The sequence below is a fragment of the Littorina saxatilis genome, linkage group LG17 (genome assembly GCF_037325665.1).
Source record: "Littorina saxatilis isolate snail1 linkage group LG17, US_GU_Lsax_2.0, whole genome shotgun sequence".
NCBI lineage: Eukaryota > Metazoa > Mollusca > Gastropoda > Littorinimorpha > Littorinidae > Littorina > Littorina saxatilis.
Window position 1 is genome coordinate 8,911,018 of NC_090261.1, and position 20,226 is coordinate 8,931,243.

The 20,226-nt window shown below is 42.5% G+C and overlaps 2 protein-coding genes across 2 annotated transcripts in view; one reads left to right on the top strand and one right to left on the bottom strand.

Moving 5' to 3' along the window:
• Positions 1–14,198, top strand: part of LOC138952339 (uncharacterized) — a 35,886-nt gene extending 21,688 nt beyond the window's left edge. Inside the window, exon 2 of the mRNA XM_070323984.1 lies at positions 9,327–14,198. Within this exon, the coding sequence (XP_070180085.1) occupies positions 11,328–13,244 (1,917 nt within the window). The 5' untranslated portion in view covers positions 9,327–11,327 and the 3' untranslated portion in view covers positions 13,245–14,198. The remainder of the gene's footprint in view (positions 1–9,326) is intronic.
• The window catches only part of LOC138952337 (cilia- and flagella-associated protein 61-like), a 203,828-nt gene that overhangs the window by 78,647 nt on the left and 104,955 nt on the right, over positions 1–20,226 (bottom strand). The window contains exon 25 of the mRNA XM_070323982.1: positions 1,705–1,828. Within this exon, the coding sequence (XP_070180083.1) occupies positions 1,705–1,828 (124 nt within the window). The remainder of the gene's footprint in view (positions 1–1,704; positions 1,829–20,226) is intronic.

Consider the following 20,226-nt stretch of genomic DNA (forward strand, 5'->3'; position numbering starts at 1 on the left):
CAAAACGGAGTGAAACTGACGAGCCTGTTCAGCGCGGTAGTGGTTTCGCTGTGCTGCATAGCACGCTTTTCTGTACCTCTCTTTGTTTTAACTTTCTGAGCGTGTTTTTAATCCAAACATATCATATCTATATGTTTTTGGAATCAGGAACCGACAAGGAATAAGATGAAATTGTTTTTAAATCTATTTCGGAAATTTAATTTTGATCATAATTTTTATATTTGTAATTTTCAGAGCTTGTTTTTAATCCAAATATAACATATTTATATGTTTTTGGAATCAGGAAATGATGTAGAATAAGATGAACGTAAATTTGAATCGTTTTATATAAAAAAAAAATTATAACAATTTTTAGAATTTTAATGACCAAAGTCATTAATTAATTTTTAAGCCACCAAGCTGAAATGCAATACCGAAGTCCGGCCTTCGTCGAAGATTGCTTTTCAAAAATGTCAATCAATGTGATTGAAAAATGAGGGTGTGACAGTTCCGCCTCAACTTTTACAAAAAGCCGTATATGACGTCATCAAAAGTATTTATCGAAAAAATGAAAAAAAACGTCCGGGGATATCATTCCCAGGAACTCTCATGTCAAATTTCATAAAGATCGGTCCAGTAGTTTGGTCTGAATCGCTCTACACACACGCACAGACAGACACACACACATACACCACGACCCTCGTCTCAATTCCCGCTCTATGTTAAAACATTTAGTCAAAACTTGACTAAATGTAAAAACGGGTCAGGCATTCTTATGCTCTGGCTAATGGCCGCTGTAGGTACACTTTTAAGTACTTTAACCACTTAAGAATCAGCAATTCCAAGTGTCACAATATAAACCCGGATAATGAAGGTTCCTCAATGCAATCGTCAATTCTTTCCCATTTCTGAAGTTTCTTTGAGTTCTCTGAATTTTATCACTCACTCGCCCAGCAGGATAAGTTCAATCTCAACAAAAAGGGTCAGGCATTGTAATTTTCTGGATAATTACCATTGCAAGTTCACTTTGAAGTACATCAGCTTTGAAGTCAACAATACAAGGTGTCAATTACATATATCCAGAAAACAGAGATCCTTTTATAATGCATGTCATCAGCGTTTCCACTTCCTCTCAATTGTAGCACTCTCGATCCCACACGATGGGTTCAATCGAAACAAAACGGGTCATCCATTCTAATTTCATGGATAACTACCACTGCATGATCTTAACTTCACTTTGAAGCAGTTCAGCCTTAAGACCAAAGGATCTGTTGCTCACGAGCGGCAAGAAGTAGTTCACTTTTATGACCCACTCAAAGTTAAGCGTGAATACAATCGGAGAACAGAAAGATTCGGAGGACACTTAATGTCAGAGAAAGAAAGGACTGGAATAAAATGCTCAAACACGAACCTGCCGATAGAAGAAAAAAAAACTAGCAATATACATGTACGAAAAGAACACGCATGAACATTGACAAACGGACTCAGACGCACATTTCTCGGAATACTTGTTACCACAAAATGACAAAAACAACAAAACAAAACAGTTGCCAAATCATGAGAGAATTGACAAAGCGAGACCACTTTTTCCCGATTGTCCTTACCTTACCAAAACTATTTTCAGGACAGTGCATACAGTGGAGGGGGAGGTACATTTTTTGTCATGAATGTGGAGGGGGGGGCAGGCACCAGAGTAAAGTAGAATGTGTGTAGCAGTGTACTTACCGGGCAGCAGGGCTCCCAAGATACGGGGGCTGCGGTAGATGGGGATAAGGTTGAGGGTCTCCTCTGGCGGGGCTGGCTGGGCTTCCAGTGTCGGGTCAAACAGTCGCAGCATCTCCGCGGCCAGCTGAAACACACAAAGAGCAATATTTTTTTAAAGTTTATTTTCAGATAAGTTTATTTTCACATAAGTTTATTTTCACATAATTTTATTTTCAGCTAAGTTTATTTTCAGACAAGTTTATTTTCAGATAAGTTTATTTTCAGACAAGTTTATTTTCAGATAAGTTTATTTTCAGATAAGTTTATTTTCAGATAAGTTCATTTTCTGTATTATAAGTGTTTGTCTGTCTGTCCACTTAAAAGACCGCTGGGTGGAAGATGAGTGATCGTAACGTTTTGTTTTGTTATAAATATAACGTTCCAATAGCATACCTTTCTTGTGTTTTTTTGACACATAAAGAGCAATTTTCTTCTGATTTTTATTTTTATTTTTGTATGATCGTTAAAATGTTCCTTTTATTTTGACCATGATTTTACTTAGACAAAGAACGTTATATCAAATTTCAGACTGAATTGTGGTGCGCTTTCAAGAAAAGCAAAGAAAACACAAACAAGAAAGAAAAAAAGTCGCGTAAGGCGAAATTACTACATTTAGTCAAGCTGTGGAACTCACAGAATGAAACTGAACGTAGTCCGCCGCTAGTGCAAAAGGCAGTGAAAGTGACGAGCCTGTTTGGCGCTGTAGCGGTTGCGCTGTGCTTCATAGCACGCTTTACTGTACCTCTCTTCGTTTTAACTTTCTGAGCGTGTTTTTAATCCAAACATATCATATCTATATGTTTTTGGAATCATGAACCGACAAGGAATAAGATGAAATAGTTTTTAAAACGATTTCGGAAATTTAATTTTAATCATAATTTTTATATTTTTAATTTTCAGAGCTTGTTTTTAATCCAAATATAACATATTTATATGTTTTTGGAATCAAAAAATGATGAAGAATAAGATTAACGTAAATTTGGATCGGATTTTTAATGACCAAAGTCATCAATTAATTTTTAAGCCACCATGCTGAAATGCAATACCGAAGTCCGGCCTTCGTCGAAGATTGCTTGGCCAACATTTCAATCAGTTTGATTGAGAAATGAGGGTGTGACAGTGCCGCCTCAACTTTTACAAAAAGCCGGATATGACGTCATGAAAGACATTTATCGAAAAAAAGAAAAAAACGTCCGGGAATACCATTCACAGGAACTCTCATGTCAAATTTCATAAAGATCGGTCCAGTAGTTTAGTCTGAATCGCTCTACACACACACACAGACACACAGACACACCACGACCCTCGTCTCGATTCCCCCTCTATGTTAAAACATTTAGTCAAAACTTGACTAAATGTAAAAAGAAACGAGGGAGGCTTCTGAGAACAAAATACTAATTGCATTCTGTGTGACTTGTTGACATTCAGACACGAACCGGATTAATATATTTCCGAAAAAAAAGGTTAATCTATTTTGTTTTCATTTTTGGTGTTGCTTTGTGCTTCTACTTTGCACTGTTGGTAAACTAATTGAATAAACAACTGTATTTGCTCAGGAGCTGAACCGAACATCCCTTGATAAAAAGCTCTCATGCAATATGTTTGGGCAATTGTAGAGAAAGCCCAACCTCTGTCATAAAATCCAGACACAGACCTTTCAATGTTATGACACTATTATTCAGAAACAACATCTCCTTCAACTTCCTCTCAGTCAGCTGTCTTTCATTGTCCCAGCTTACGAACCCCTCCCCGAATCTTACGTTTGACAGGTGTTGGAAGGTTCAATGTCAGCTTATTAGCAGCCAGTAGCACACAGGGATTAACGATTAATCAAAACTCCATTCAGTGGTCGAATGAGCGGGAAAACCGAGTCAATGACGCATTATTAACATTGTTGATGTTTTGGTGGCTGCTGTTGTTGATGTTTTCGTTGCTCGAGTTTTTTCAATTTCCGGCTGAACCCTCTCCCGGTGAACTCTCTCTCTCTCACACATACACACACACACACACACACACACACACACACACACACACACACACACACACACACACACACACACACACACACACACACACACACACAACATATAAAAAAACATTAAAAAATTACTCTCCACCGCCTGAGTCTTCAAAGACCAGGGACCACAGTCCTCGTTCTACTCTTCGGTAAACTTGGCATTATTTGCGTTATATATACATATCTTTGCCCTCCCTCAGTGCCCTATTCAAATGTGTTCTGCGTGTATAAAACAGATGTTACCCCGGTAAAGCTTCGTGTCAGAGATGCACACGCCTTATTTTCGCAGAAAAAAAAAATTATGTATACGCATCCTACCACTCCTATTGCTGCAGTATGATTCTTTGTTTACTTTCTTTCTTTATTTGGTGTTTAACGTCGTTTTCAACCACGAAGGTTATATCGCGACGGGGAAAGGGGGGAGATGGGATAGAGCCACTTGTCAATTGTTTCTTGTTCACAAAAGCACTAATCAAAAATTTGCTCCAGGGGCTTGATGCAACGTAGTCCAATGTATTACCTTACTGGCAGAATGCAAGTTTCCAGTACAAAGGACTTAACATTTCTTACATACTGCTTGACTAAAACTTTGTTTACTACAACAACAACAAAAACAAAAAACCACCTCAGAATATTCTCAGAACAATATACTTCACACACACAGCAATGCACATTCATTGACTCATTCCTGGTGCATCTATTGATTCCTCGCAAAAGAATGTGTTTACGTATGTTGTCCTCATTACAAATGCACCTTAAATCGAAGATTGACGCGTCCAAATATGCGCTAATAGGTAAAGCCGATCCCTTGATTTTTCGGAAGCGCATTTTTGGGAAGAGGGTTTGTTGTTTGGTTGTTGGGGTTTCATTTCCCTTCAATCTATTTTTTGGGAGGAGGGATGATATGCAGTTATGTCTCGATGATTAAACAACAAGCCAAACTGATCATGTGCTTAGTCACTGAATATGACAAACGCTTCTTTAATATAAGGGATATTATTTCTCTGTAAAAATAATCGTCGATTAAGCATCTCATCTTTTGTCCGTAGTGTCCGAGTCCATCACTGGTTTCGACATAAAACAGAAAGAACTATAGAAAAACAGGTTTCGTTATAAAACTGAAAGAACTATAGAAAAACAGACTGACGGACAAACACACCAACAGACACACACTCGAACTGTCTGAGTTCCCCCTCTTTTCCACACACACCACTCTCTCTCTCTCTCTCTCTCTCTCTCTCTCTCTCTCTCTCTCTCTCTCAGTCTCTCTCTCTCTGTCTCTCCCTCTCTCTCTCTGTCTCTCTGTCTCTCTCTCTCTGTCTCTGTCTCTGTCTCTGTCCCTCACTGTCTCTCTCTCTCTGTCTCTCTCTCTCTCTGTCTCTCTCTGTCTCTCTCTCTCTCTGTCTCTCTCTCTCTCTCTCTCTCTCTCTCTCTCTGTCTCTCTCTCTCTCTCTCTCTGTCTCTCTATCTCTGTCTCTGTCTCTCTCTGTCTCTCTCTCTGTCTGTCTCTCTCTCTCTCTCTCTCTCTCTCTCTCTCTCTCTCTCTCTCTCGCTCCCTCCCTCCCTGTCCAACTCTCTCGCATGTATCTGGTTTGCGTATCTTCATTATCATCCAGGTACAGGTCTCATCTCCGAATTAAACAGGTAAAATCCTTTGTAGATTTCCACTGTGATTAACAATGTTTATCAGTGACAGAGAATATAGGGCAAGATATGGGGGCCCAACGCGGGCTCAGCGACAGATTTTAAACACATGCCCACAGGATGTTTTCTGATCAGTTGATCGCTTTTTGTGCGTCACTGCCTTCCTCCACCAACGCTAAGACACCTTCTAAAATTATGTTCAAGGAAACGCTTGAATTGTTTCAGGCCTTCAAGCTTTGAGTAGAGTATTGGGGTTCAAAGTCCCACAGGCCATGTCGATACGCTATTGAAAGTTCTGTGGCCACGATCTCTTCATCTTGACCGAGACTGACCACTTGTGTTGCACGTCATCTGAATGTATTGACCCTTTGAGGTCATTCAGATGCCCTGTTTGAATAACTGACCTAACCTAAATGCTTTCGGGTCGTCTGCAGCACGAACGTCTGTTGTTTCCGACGGGCAGTGAGTTCAAAGCCCGACCGCGGCCTAATAGGTTAAGGGTGGATATTGTTCCGATCTCCCAGGTCAAGTCAAGTCAAGTCAAGTATTTTATTGTTTTGGGCCCAGAGGGCTTTGAAACAAAGATATAATTTTAACAAAAAAAGGTAACAAATCAGACAGTTAATATATGTATATAAATTGAGCGGACAAATACAACAATACTATATAACCAAAATAAATTGGCAATATACACTTCCATACATACAACTTATGTGAAGACCTGCTAGTGCCCTATCCCCCTTCGTGTGTACACGCAAGCACAAGACCAAGTGTGCACGGAAAAGGTCCTGTAATCCATGTCAGAGTTCGGTGGGTTATAGAAACACGAAAACACCCAGCATGCTTCCCCCGAAATCGGCGCATGGCTGCCTAAATGGCTTGGTAAAAATGGTCATACACGTCAAAATCCACTCGCGCAAATAACATGAGTAAACGTGGGAGTTTCAGCCCACGAAGAAGAAGAAGAAGAAGAAGAAGAAGAAGAAGAAGAAGAAGAAGAAGAAGAAGAAGAAGAAGAAGAAGAAGAAGAAGAAGAAGAAGAAGAAGAAGAAGAAGAAGAAGAAGAAGAGTTTTCACAACAGTCCAACTCCAAAGCTCATTTTTCAAATCCACAAGTTCAATGCTTTATAGCGAAGTCTACACGCTTGAAACTAGGGATGACTTCAACGTTGACTCGTTCATTCTGAGGTGGGGTGCTGTACAACTAACGTTATGCAGTGAGAGTAGGTGTTTTGAAGTGGGTGTACATGTATTCTGTGTGATTATGTGCAACAGGAAGCTGTTAACTGCAGGTTGTATGGACACGTGCAAACTGGGGAGGTCGTTGAGGAGTAGAGGGGGATGTGTGACACGATCATTCAAGCAGACGTCGGAGAATCTTCTTCCTGTAAGATCAGACACGGCCTGAAGGGGTTTGCATTTTTATCAGAGCAAAAGAAAAAAACACCATAACAAACACTACGTCCTTGCTGAACTTCTAAGTGTGTCACGCTATACCAGCTACAGAAAAAAATCCCAGTGAATTCTTCGTGTGAGTTCCGTTCAGACTTGAAAGCTCAGCAGATAGGACGTCCGTATTTTATAATTCCAACATACATACACACATAATTTTATTTTGGAGATTACGTTGCTTCAACTGGAAATGTCCGTTTAACGCTTCGTGCGTGTGTGCATGCTTGCGTGCGTGCGTCTGTTTGTCTGTCTGTACATACATGCACACCATCAGGAACAGACTAGACAGAACAGAAAGAAGAAGATGAACCAAGAAGAACTACAGATCAACGATTCAAACTTTACTACTCACAAACCAAAACAAACGGACAGAGGAGCAAGGGAGGCCACTTAATCGTAAGGGAGATGTGTAATTGTAACATGAAGTTCTTTGTTCTATTTTGGCCAGTCAACACGATGTGCCCGTCGCGTGGACACTGGTATTTCGAGTTTGTTTCAATATGTCAAAGGGTCGCAGTATGAAATAATTAATACAGATAGGGGGTTAGTTCTCGTTCCTAAGCCGATAAACACATCCTTCACTTCGGTTTCGAGTGTGATTTTTACGTCCATCTTAAAGGCACAGTAAGCCTCCCGTAAACCATCACAGATACTGTCAGGCTTTTACACACAGTACAAACACCCTTCCATTTGAACGCTCACCAAACGGGAACATCCTAGGTGCCCTACGTAAAGAGGAACTATTTTCAAAGAATTAATTCTGCGGAGAGTGTCAGAGACAATCGGACCGTGGTGCGTTTTGGCGCTTGACCTAACTTTTAAAATCTAAATAATAAATTGACAGCTTGTTACACAAACATTCTTAAATCATAAAAGAATTCTTTTTTTCATCAAGACAAGATCAGTACAATTCGAAGTTTTGAAAGTTTGAAAAAAGAAAAGCCCGGAAGCAGGGTCACGCAAGGTCGTGGTTCTCGTAGCAGACGACGGTTTATACCTATCGCCAGTTCCTCTAAACAGTCAAAAGCCATCGTTAGAGTTCTTGTGAACCACAGCCGTTTGTTTCATGCATAGTCAGAGGTACTTAATAAGGTGCTATTGCAGATAAGCTCACAGCGAGTCGCATTCAAATTACTAACTGACGACTACATTGTGAACAAGAGGCGAAGCCTTCAAGGCTCCCGTAAGAAATCGACAAACAGTAACACAAACTCAATCACTCCGTCACACATACACACACACACACACACAGTAAGCATAGGAAACTTGATCACACGGGTTCACGATGGCTCAGGGGTAAGATAAAGCAGGCAAAAATAAATTCTTTGAAAATTGCTCGCGCTTTACGGAGGGCACCAAGGATGTTCCCGTTTGGTGAGCGTTCAAATGGAAGGGTGTTTGTACTATGTGTAAAAGCCTGACAGTATCTGTGATGGTTTACGGGAGGCTTACTGTGCCTTTAAATAAAAAAGCACTCTTTTGACAAAAAGTACAACTTCGTCGCAGAGCACGTTTGGGAGAAGCCTCAAACATTATTCAATACTCCCCACCCCCTTAAAAAACAAAACAAAAAAAGAGCTCATCTGTGAAAGCGGCCGCTCCAGACAGGAGGGGGGGGGGGGGGGAGAGAGATATATGGATGACAAGATGGCTATTGATCTCACACTCTCTGTGACACGAAGGTCAACACGAGTATAAATTGATTGTCCCAAGGGAGCGGCCATGGGAGATGAGATTTGTCTTTTAAAAGCTTGATAGTCCAGCTGGATGGTGCAGAATCCCGCTGTGCCAGTGAGAGCCGGTAAATTAATTCCGAGGGAATATTCCATTAAGATGCAGTGAAGTGATGAAAGCGTATGAGCGTAGGATTAAATTGAACTTTAAATAAACATATCACATGTATGTTAATATCAGTGAGGTATTAAACTTATCACAATGATTGATATATCGATGTAGTATTAGAATTAACCAAATACACTTTTGGCATAGGTTATAATACAAAAGACAATGGAACACGAGGTAGGAGAGAAAAAAGAATACAATCATATTAAAAACAAAAGCAATTATTTGAATTTATAGTGAGCAGATATGTTTAAACAAAAAAGGACAAAACTAGAGGTAAATATACTAAGAATAAAAACTGACTTTCTAACGGACTGACCAATTAAATAAAACTAACTAAATAAATAAAGAACTTCGTTAATCAATTAATGAATAAATAAATGAATGATAAAATAAATAAATAAATAAATAAATAGATAAATACACTAATAAATAATCATGTATTTTCTTCGTTCGCTTCCCTGAGTATTTCGGGGTGGGGGGGACACTTGTTTGTGCTTGTCGCCATTTCCGTATTAGCCTATTACTAAATCCTGTATACTTCTTATATTATTTGTGTGTAACTGTTTAATCATGAAAGCTTATTACACGCAACTTATTTTAATGTCTTCCATGGTTTTTGTTACAGATCCGGGAACCTTCCTCAAAATCAGTCGCCTCAAGTAATCCGAAGCAGCTGGATACCTTTCCAAGGAATCGATCTACAAAACGGTTGAAATCTGATCGGCCGTAACACACTGCCAGAATCAGCGGGGGTCGTCTCTCCTAATGACTATAACACGAAGTTCAGCCAAGTGTGAGCAGATCAGTTTACCACCAGCAAAACGCCACATACACAAACAAAAAACACCTGCGCAGTTCTATTTTTATGCAAATAAAAAATTAACGTGGGTTTGAGAAAACGCCCTTGAAAAAAAGAAAACCCAGAACATTACACTCACAAAACATTTGACTTGATTCATTGACGGGTGTGCCTTCGTACGACCAGGTGCGCGGAAATCTGTCACGATCCGACAGTGGGGGGAGGTGGGTACACGCGCACTGTATGAATTATCACTGATGAGATCGTCACACAAGGATCATGATCATGATCATTACACACAAAACGCGCCTTCAGCGAAAGCAGAAAGCAGACAGTGCGCGTTAAACACAGTGTGCAGAAGACGACTCAAGTTGGTGGAGTGCACCAAGTGGAATGGGGTATAAAAACACCTGACCTCCCACATCTGCAGTGAATAAGTGGCAACAACATTAACACAACATCTGATACAAGTGACAGCAACGCGAACACAATCTGAATGAATGGCCTTCAAACGTGCAAGTGTTCTGGTGTGAAGTAAGGGGTTACGACAAGAACTCTCCAGCCCGGCGCCAGTAAATGCCACCATTCCCCGATGTGAGCTACGTGACACAAGTTTAGGACCTTCCTTCTCACTTCAATGCCAGATGTAGCATAAATTACAGGGGACGATTTGCATACTCTGGGAATTCCTGCAGTGCCCGCGGACAACGTCGTTTCTCTTCAATGTTCAGCAACAGTCTTCCGGCTGTAACTCTTCGTTATTTTGGTTGACGACTGCCATCAAGAAAACAGCAATAATAACAATCGTCACGCCGACGTGTCTGACAAATGCAGGAGCTTGATTTCAACGACTCAAGGCCAGTTCGTTGACCCCAAGGTCAGTGTGTTAGCACCTTTGGGCAGACGCGAGCTCTCAACGTCAAAGCGATCGACGTTTATAACGACTACAAGCGTGATGACAACAGTGTGTGTGTGTGGTCTCGCTGACGTTTATATCTGCTTTGCACAACTTACTTTCTCAAGAAGCTAATTCTGTCAAATATTTCTACGCTCAAGCTTATGTGTTTCTCGGTTTTGGATTTGAATCTGCATGGTTCAGTATACTTTTCATCCTCGCCTTAACCAGTAGTCGAACATGTCTGAAAGGAGCAAAGAAATACTTCGACATTTTACTTTTTGTGGGGGCCATTATGTGCAAACTCAAACAACTCGAAATCGAGTATAACCGTTCATTGGAAGAAATGAAAAACGATCTCTACTGTTAGACAGTACACTGTATTTGCGCGACAGTGACTCTAGTTCAGTTGTTCATTTGTGAAAACAAATCGTTTTGTGAGATCAATCCACACGGCCCTTTCAAATCTCTTTTACTTCTATTTTACTTCAGCTTGCAATGAGCGAGCACGGTGGTATTTTATCTGTGAGTAGATGATGTCACACTGACTTGGTGGCTCGTGCTGAGAGCGATACGCTTTCTGAAGACGATATCCTGACTACGAGTGTGTGCTATTGTTAATTAACTTCAAACGTTCTCGCCTAGAATTAAAACTCAAGTTAGTGTTTCATGACTGCAACCATGCATGGTTCTGCCAATAATAAGTGGCCGCACCCGACCAAGCGTTATTGTGAAATGAACTTGAGCAGAGTGAAGAACATCTTACTCGAGAAGAACAGCAGTGTGTTACTGCGTACAGTTGGACCAGACTGAAAAAGAGTTGGGGGGTGTTCCCGTACAACTAAGCTGTACCTTGATGATGGCCACGCTCAAGCCCGGGTTCCTTCTCCACACTTGATCGAGCGAGCAGTGTGAGAGACGGAGCGCGAGGTATGAAGACCTGGACGACCCAGGACTACGTGTACGTGACGGCGGAGTGCCTGACGGGCGTGCTGGCCGTGCTGGGCAATGGCCTGGTGCTGATGGCCATTTACCGGACCCGCGCCCTCCGGACCGTCACCAACTGCTTCATCGCTAGCCTGGCCGCCGCCGACATGCTAGTGGGGGCCGTCATCCCACCCGCCGTCATCCTGCCCTACCGCGGCTTGCCCCACGAGTTCTATGGCTGCGTCTTCCTCAACACCGCCGTGGTGCTCATAACCAACATCTCCATCCTCAGCCTGCTGGCCGTGGCCATGGAGCGCTTTCTCGCAATCTCAGACCCCTTCCGCTACCAGCGCATGCTGACCATGAAGCGCGCGCTGCTCGTGGTGGCCTTGACCTGGGTGGTGGCCATCTTCATCGGCCTCATCCCCACCATGGGCTGGAACCTGGGCTCGGATGGCTTCGACCAGTGCTCCTTCACCGATGTGATCGACATGAACTATATGATCTACCTCATCTTCTTCGGCGTCAACCTGCCGCCCCTGTTCTTCATGCTGATCATCTACCTCTACATCTTTCACATCATCCGCAAGCAGCAGAGCCGCATGGTGTCTCAGATGCCGGTGCTGTCACGTGACCAGCGACGCAGCGAGCGGCAGCAGAAGCGGGAGGTGAGGGGGGCTAAGGGGCTGGCCTACGTCATCATCCTATTCGCCGTCTGCTGGATGCCCGTGCATGTGTGTAACTGCATCACGCTGTTCGACATGGAGCACGCCCCGCCCCTCCCGGTGCTGCTGGCGGCCATCGTCCTGAGTCACGCCAACTCCTTCATCAACCCCTTTCTCTACGCCTTCAGCAACTCGCAGTTCAAGCGCGCCATGAAGCGCATCATCTTCTGCGGGCGCGTGCAACCCATCTACAGCACGGACTCCGAAGGCTTGGCGTACACCAGGGCTATCAGAGGGTCCACGACACTCCCGTCACCCATCATCGCCAACGGGGGCAGCACCGCCGTCAACGGCCACGCGTTGTCCAACAGCATGACTATCCAGGGCGCCAAGTCGTCGGGCCAGGGCAACGGCGTGGTCAACGAGGCTTTCAACCAGGAGCCGGACGTGTCAGGGGAGGTGATGCCGGAGGTTTCTGTCCAAAGGCAAAAGTCACTGAGGTGGAGCGACGAGCCCTTGGATGATGTCTCCCTTTCCGAGGACGAGCACACGGCGCTGGAACTGCTCGAGCACATCGAGGAGGAGGAGAATGGTCCTCATCATGTCTCCGATCAGGTCTGGGTCACGCCCTCCTCGCGCTCTGTGGAGTTTCGCGCGCTCTCACAGGCACCTCCTCCTTCCTCACCGTCTCAGAAGCGGTACGAGGTGGCTCCTTCTTCGCAGCATCACGACGAAGATGTAAACCAAAACTTTTCGGATCAAAGCGTTTCCATGCCAGCGCTCGAGACCAGTGGTGTGATTCACTTTTCGGACGATGCCGACTGTGCTCATGACAATGTTGTCCAGGTAGAGCTGGAAGACGTCACAAACGACGCCACAGATGACATTACGAATGACATATTCACTGACACTGCAGACAATACAAATAACGTGAAAGCGGAGCTTACAAATCATGCGCACAATAACGTTACAAATGGTGGTAGTTCAACGGTAGGAAATGAGAGGACATTCCAAGCTGAACAAGGCCATACCGCGAACGATTCAGAGACATATCCATCTGAAACAGAAGGTGGTTCCTGTAAGCTCCTCACAGAGGGGCAGCACCAGAATGGGGAGTTTCCCTCCGACCTCAGTGCTGGCAGGTCTGAGTTAGGGATGGAGTCAGCACAGGGGGGAGGAGCAAGTAACGGACAAGAAACAGAGCTTGAGTCTGGGAACGAGTTCAGCTCCAAAACGATCGTGACTGTGCGTTTGTGATAACTCCTTAAGCTCTATTCCTCTTACTCACTGCGACTCCGACAAAGACTAAATGAACGCGGAACAAAGAGACGTATGCATTTAGAGCGCTATTACGTCCCTAGGCCCTATGTTTCTCAGATCTTTATTTGCACTCTGTCTCATTTGACTAAGAGGGAAAACACAGACAAAGGTGATTTGCATCCAGGTACTGAAGACGTGGGATTTACTGTTCGGGACGGATTATGTTTATGGATATTGCAAATCCAAAAAAATGTTGAACTGTTCTGAACTTTCTGCTTGGAACGAATTGAAGCTTTGGACACTACAAATCCAGACAAAAACAAGAAGACATCAACTTTGAAGACAGTATAATATTTTGTTCTTGTCTCCTGTAGATATGCGAGTACCTGCATGCTGTGTGTATGTGCGCCAACGAGCGTCGGTGTGTGTTCTGTCTCTCTGCCTGTCTGTCCGTCCGTCTTTCTCTGTGCGAATGACCGCGAACTCCCTGTCTCAACCATTGTTGTCATTGTTGTTAATTCATTCTCGCTCAACTGTAATCAATTGTTTTATATCATTCGTTTTTTCCAAATGTCAAGCGTTGTGACGTATTTATTGACTACTTTAACTATTGAAAACTGCATTCTTCATTCGTAAAAGCCGTTTCCATTGAATACCATTTGTACTGATTTTTTAAAAATATGCTAATCGAATGTCATTTTGAAGATGATCCAGTAAGGCCCCGTATGGCAGCATCTTGATTGTGGCAAAATGGCGAAACGCGTCCAAAATCACCATATATACACTCACTAATTAACTGTGATGTACAGTGTGCACATTTCCCAACTTCTAACGTTTGTGGTAGGAGAAAGTTTTAGGGTTGTGATGGCGTGACTTGTTCCCCCTTGTAAATCTAAAACTGAATCTCATGTACTCTCTCGCACAAAAAGAAACTCCGTTTTGTTTAGTTTACGCATGGAGGCTTCAGTGTTGTTTGTTCTTGAATCCGTGTGCGCTCGTGAGTTTGTGTGCATGCTGATGTATGTATGTGTGTGTGTGTGTGTGTGTGTGTGTGTGTGTGTGTGTGTGTGTGTGTGTGTGTGTGTGTGTGTGTGTGTGTGTGTGTGTGTGTGTGTGTGTGAGAGAGAGATAATGCAAGAGAGTGAGAGAGTTTCAGGTGTACACATAACGGTATTCCTGTAATTATTCTGTGCATTTCAACGGAGAATGACAGGAGATGCGCAATAACTTGTTGGGATTATTTCCAAAGGAGCTCGTGTTGACTCCTTCGAGCGCTAACTTCGAGAGTCCCACATCATCTCATCCCTCGGCACAACTTGCCCCGATGGAATTAACATCCGCCATTAATATCATTCATTCCAACCTTCATCTCCCGCTGCTCCACTCACATTAATTTGTGTGTGTGCGCGCGACGCTATCAGCTGACTGCAAATTGACCAAAGAAGAACGATATTAAAATCAACCTGCAAATTATTTTCCCCCTACACCTTTACACCTTCCTTCACGAACCTAACCCCCCTCCCACTCCCCCATTTCGGACACCAAAGCCATAAAATAGAAGAACACAAATTTGGACCCAGACGTCATCCAATAGTCATATTACAAACGGTTTTTTTCAGCGGGCGAACTTAGCACAGTTATGCTAGATTTTATTGACAAAGTTTGGAACCTCACTAAGACTGAACTGGTCGTAATTACGCGGAATTTAGTGTCTTCTGTTGTTCGCAACCGGATGTCACCATCGTTCATAGGCAGGCAACTCCCGTGAACCCTTCACCAGACTGAAGCTCCTTTTGTTGTCATTAGTTGCATATCCGTTTGAACGACGTGATCAGCGAAAGCAAACGCATGAGAGCAAATTCAATCCTGCACTTCAGTGATTAGTTCGCGTACTTTAAAACCTAAATGGTCACAATAATGAATAAATGATCACAGACGTCGTAAGCTGCCTCTTTCACGTCGTACGAACGGACATGCAACTAATGACAACAAAAGAGGCTTCACCCTGGTGAGGTTCCCTGCCCATGAACGATGGCGACACCCGGTTGCGGACATGAAAACATTATATCCTGCGTATTTATGACCAGTTCGGTCTAAGTTAGGTTCCCATTTACATTTACATTATTCTATTCAAGCCTCTCCGTCCATAAAATGAAGCCAAACTATGCTACGTTCGCCCGCTGAAAATTTCTTTCTATATTATGACTATTGGATGACATCATAAATCGTTCGGGGCCTAAGCCTTATTGGCTTGGGTGTCCTAAATGCCTCCCCCCTCCACTACCCCTTTACCACCCCTATCAACTGTACCCCTTCTTCCGCCCTCCCCCCTTTTTTACATTTAGTCAAGTTTTGACTAAATGTTATAACATAGAGGGGGAATCGAGACGAGGGTCGTGATGTATGTGTGTGTGTGTGTGTCTGTCTGTCTGTCTGTGCGTGTGTGTGTGTGTAGAGCGATTCAGACCAAACTACTGGACCGATCTTTATGAAATTTAACATGAGAGTTCCTGGGAATGATATCCCCGGATGCTTTTTTCATTTTTTCGATAAATGTCTTTGATGACGTCATATCCAGCTTTTTGTAAAAGTTGAGGCAGCACTGTCACACCCTCATTTTTCAATCAAATTGATTGAAATTTTTGTAAAGCAATCTTCGACGAAGGCCGGACTTCGGTAATGCATTTCACCTTGGTGGCTTAAACATTAATTAATGACTTTGGTCATTAAAAATCTGAAAATTGTAATAATTTTATTTTAATATAAAACGATCCAAATTTACGTTCATCTTATTCTACATCATTTCCTGATTTCAAAAACATATAAATATGTTATATTTGGATTAAAAACAAGCTCTGAAAATTAAAAATATAAAAATTATGATTAAAATTAAATTTCCGAAATCGATTTAAAAACTATTTCATCTTAATCCTTGTCCGTTCCCGATTCCAAAAACATATAGATATGATATGTTTGGATCAAAAACACGTTCAGAGAGTTAAAAAAAATAGAGATATTGAAAAGCGTGCTCGCCTCCTCAGCGGAACCGCTACCGCGCTTTTCTGGATTGTTAATTTCATTGCCTTTGCCACGAGCGGTGGACAGACGATGCTACGATTGTACGGTCTTGCGGAAAAAATGCAATGCGTTCAATTTCATTCTGTGAGTTCGACTGAGCTTGACTAAATGTTGTATTTTCGCCTTACGCGACTTGTTTTTGTGTGTGTTGAGATGTTGCGGTCTTGCTTTTCAACACACAATCCATTCTAAACTATCTTTCTTGCCTTGTTTGTTCTTACTTATTATTTTATTATTTTATTGTTAACGGTAACCCTTGTATTCACTGTGACCCAGGTCCACTTCGATTATGTTTTATTTCTAGGATTCCTTCCTTTTGTTTTTTTTTAAACGTTTTCAGATCCTAGAATAGCCTCCCTTGTCCCTCTATCCGTTTCGTTTGATTTGTGAATTGTCTGTATAAGTTCTTTCTGTTCTATCATCTGTCTTCTTCTTTTTTACATTTAGTCAAGTTTTGACTAAATGTTTTGAAACAGAGGGGGGAATCGAGACGAAGGTCGTGGTGTATGTGTGTGTGTGTGTGTGTGTGTGTGTGTGTGTGTGTGTGTGTGTGTGTGTGTGTGTGTGTGTGTGTGTGTGTGTGTGTGTGTCTGTGTGTGTCTGTGTGTAGAGCGATTCAGAGTAAACTACTGGACCGATCTTTATGACATTTTTCATGAGAGTTCTTGGGTATGATATCCCCAGACGTTTTTTTCATTTTTTCGATAAATGTCTTTGATGACGTCATATCCGGCATTTTGTAAAAGTTGAGGCGGCACTGTCACACCCTCATTTTTCAATCAAATTGATTGATATTTTGGCCAAGCAATCTTCGACGAAGGCCGGACTTTGGTATTGCATTTCAGCTTGGAGGCTTAAAAATTAATCAATGACTTTGGTCATTAAAAATTGTAATTAAAACTATTTTTTTATAAAACGATCCAAAATTACGTTTACCGTATTCTTCATCATTTTCTGATTCCAAAAACATATAAATATGTTATATTCGGATTAAAAACAAGCTCTGAAAATTAAAAATATAAAAATTATGATTAAAAAAACAGTTCCGCGGCCATTTTAGATCTCGCACATGCGCACTTCTTTTATCGCAAGCAGATTCGACCTATTTCCTTTTCCGGGTGGTGCGCATATCGTTTTTCGGCATGTTTATGTCTTTTTCCTTTTCCGGTTGATTTCACCGCATGCGCAGATCGTGTTATTCGCCCACGTCTCTATGCAAGGGACACTACTCCGGCGCACTACTCCACCCGTTGAAAGGGGGAAACATTTTCTTCAGTACAAGTAGTCTTTATGAATAAACAATTAACAAGAAGGACGTTGTAAATTCATTCAATGCAGATAAAATAAGAACGAACCACTCACGTGATTCTCGCGTTCCCTGTACGAACATATATCATGCTCTGGAATCATTGATGCATTCCCCGTAACAAGAGATTGACTTGAAGGTGCCGTAAACGTGAACTCCCTGGCATGTTACAACCTCTTCTTATTATGCATTTCATCTCGGAAAATATGTGCGTTAATTGGTGTGTGTGTGTGTGTGTGTGTGTGTGTGTGTGTGTGTGTGTGTGTGTGCGTGTGTGTATGTGTGTGTGTGTGTGCGTGCGTGCGTACGTGCGTGCGTGTATGTATGCATGTTTATGTATTTACGTGCGTGTGTGCGTGCGTGCGTGCGTGCGGGTATGTATGCATGTTTATGTATTTACGTGCGTGTGTGCGTGCGTGCGCGCGCGCGTGTGTGTGTGTGTATGCTTTTGCTATCATGCATATGATACCTACTGTAATAGTTTCATGCATTTGTTGTATGCATTTAATGACTGCCTCAGATGTGTATATTTGCATATAATTTGCTGTGTGTGTGCCCACACACGTACGTGTGTATCTGTATGTGTGTGTGTGTGTGTGTGTGTGTGTGTGTGTGTGTGTGTCTGTGTGTCCGTGTCTGTACGTGTATATCTGTGTATGTGTCTTGGTGTCGTTTGACAATGTTTGCTTAAGTTATATCATCTTTCCAAGCTATGTTTTCATGATTATGTCTCAACATTTGGCAGGCTCTTTCTTTATTTTGCCTCACGTATTTGCATGTGTAGGCTATGTTTAAAGCCCAATGTATCTCACCCTTATTAATTTCGTTTTATGCACCAATTTCATTTGTCTGAAAATTGTCAAAATCAACTCATTGATTAGAACAATAAAACATCCATCCATCCATCCATCCATCTATCTCTCTCTCTCTCTCTCTCTCTCTCTCTCTCTCTCTCTCTCTCTCTCTCTCTCTCTCTCTCTCTCTCTCTCTCTCTCTCTCTCTCTCGCATGTATCTGGTTTGCGTATCTTCCTTATCATCCGGTTACCGGTCTCATCTCCGAATTAATTAGGTAAAATCCTTGGTAGATTTCCACTGTGATTAACAATGTTTATCAGTGACAGAGAATATAGGGCAAGATATGGGGGCCCAACGCGGGCTCAGCGACAGATTTTAAACACATGCCCACAGGATGTTTTCTGATCAGTTGATCGCTTTTTGTGCGTCACTGCCTTCCTCCACCAACGCTAAGACACTTTCTAAAATTATGTTCAAGGAAACGCTTGAATTGTTTCAGCTGAGGCCTTCAAGCTTTGAGTAGAGTATTGGGGTTTAAAGTCCCACAGGCCATGTCGATACGCTATTGAAAGTTCTGTGGCCACGATCTCTTCATCTTGACCGAGACTGACCACTTGTGTTGCACGTCATCTGAATGTATTGACCCTTTGAGGTCATTCAGATGCCCTGTTTGAATAACTGACCTAACCTAAATGCTTTCGGGTCGTCTGCAGCACGAACGTCTGTTGTTTCCGACGGGCAGTGAGTTCAAAGCCCGACCGCGGCCTAATGGGTAAAGGGTGGATATTTTTCCGATCTCCCAGGTCAACTTATGTGAAGACCTGCTAGTGCCCTATCCCCCTTCGTGTGTACACGCAAGCACAAGACCAAGTGTGCACGGAAAAGGTCCTGTAATCCATGTCAGAGTTCGGTGGGTTATAGAAACACGAAAACACCCAGCATGCTTCCCCCGAAATCGGCGCATGGCTGCCTTAAAATGGCTTGGTAAAAATGGTCATACACATAAAAATCCACTCGCGCAAATAACATGAGTGAACGTGGGAGTTTCAGCCCACGAACGAAGAAGAAGAAGAAGAAGAAGATTCAGAGTTTTCACAACAGTCCAACTCCAAAGCTCATTTTTCAAGTCCACAAGTTCAATGCTTTATAGCGAAGTCTACACGCTTAAAACTAGGGATGACTTCAACGTTGACTCGTTCATTCTGAGGTGGGGTGCTGTACAACTAACGTTATGCAGTGAGAGTAGGTGTTTTGAAGTGGGTGTACATGTATTCTGTGTGATTATGTGCAACAGGAAGCTGTTAACTGCAGGTTGTATGAACACGTGCAAACTGGGGAGGTCGTTGAGGAGTAGAGGGGGATGTGTGACACGATCATTCAAGCAGACGTCGGAGAATCTTCTTCCTGTAAGATCAGACACGGCCTGAAGGGGTTTGCATTTTTATCAGAGCAAAAGAAAACAAGTCGCGTAAGGCGAAATTACTACATTTAGTCAAGCTGTGGAACTCACAGAATGAAGCTGAACGTAGTCCGCCGCTGGTGCAAAAGGCAGTGAAAGTGACGAGCCTGTTTGGCGCGGTAGCGGTTGCGCTGTGCTTCATATATAGCACGCTTTACTGTACCTCTCTTCGTTTTAACTTTCTGAGCGTGTTTTTAATCCAAATATATCATATCTATATGTTTTGGGAATCAGGAATTAACAAGGAATAAGATGAAATAGTTTTTAAAACGATTTCGGAAATTTAATTTTAATCATAATTTTTATATTTTTAATTTTCAGAGCTTGTTTTTAATCCGAA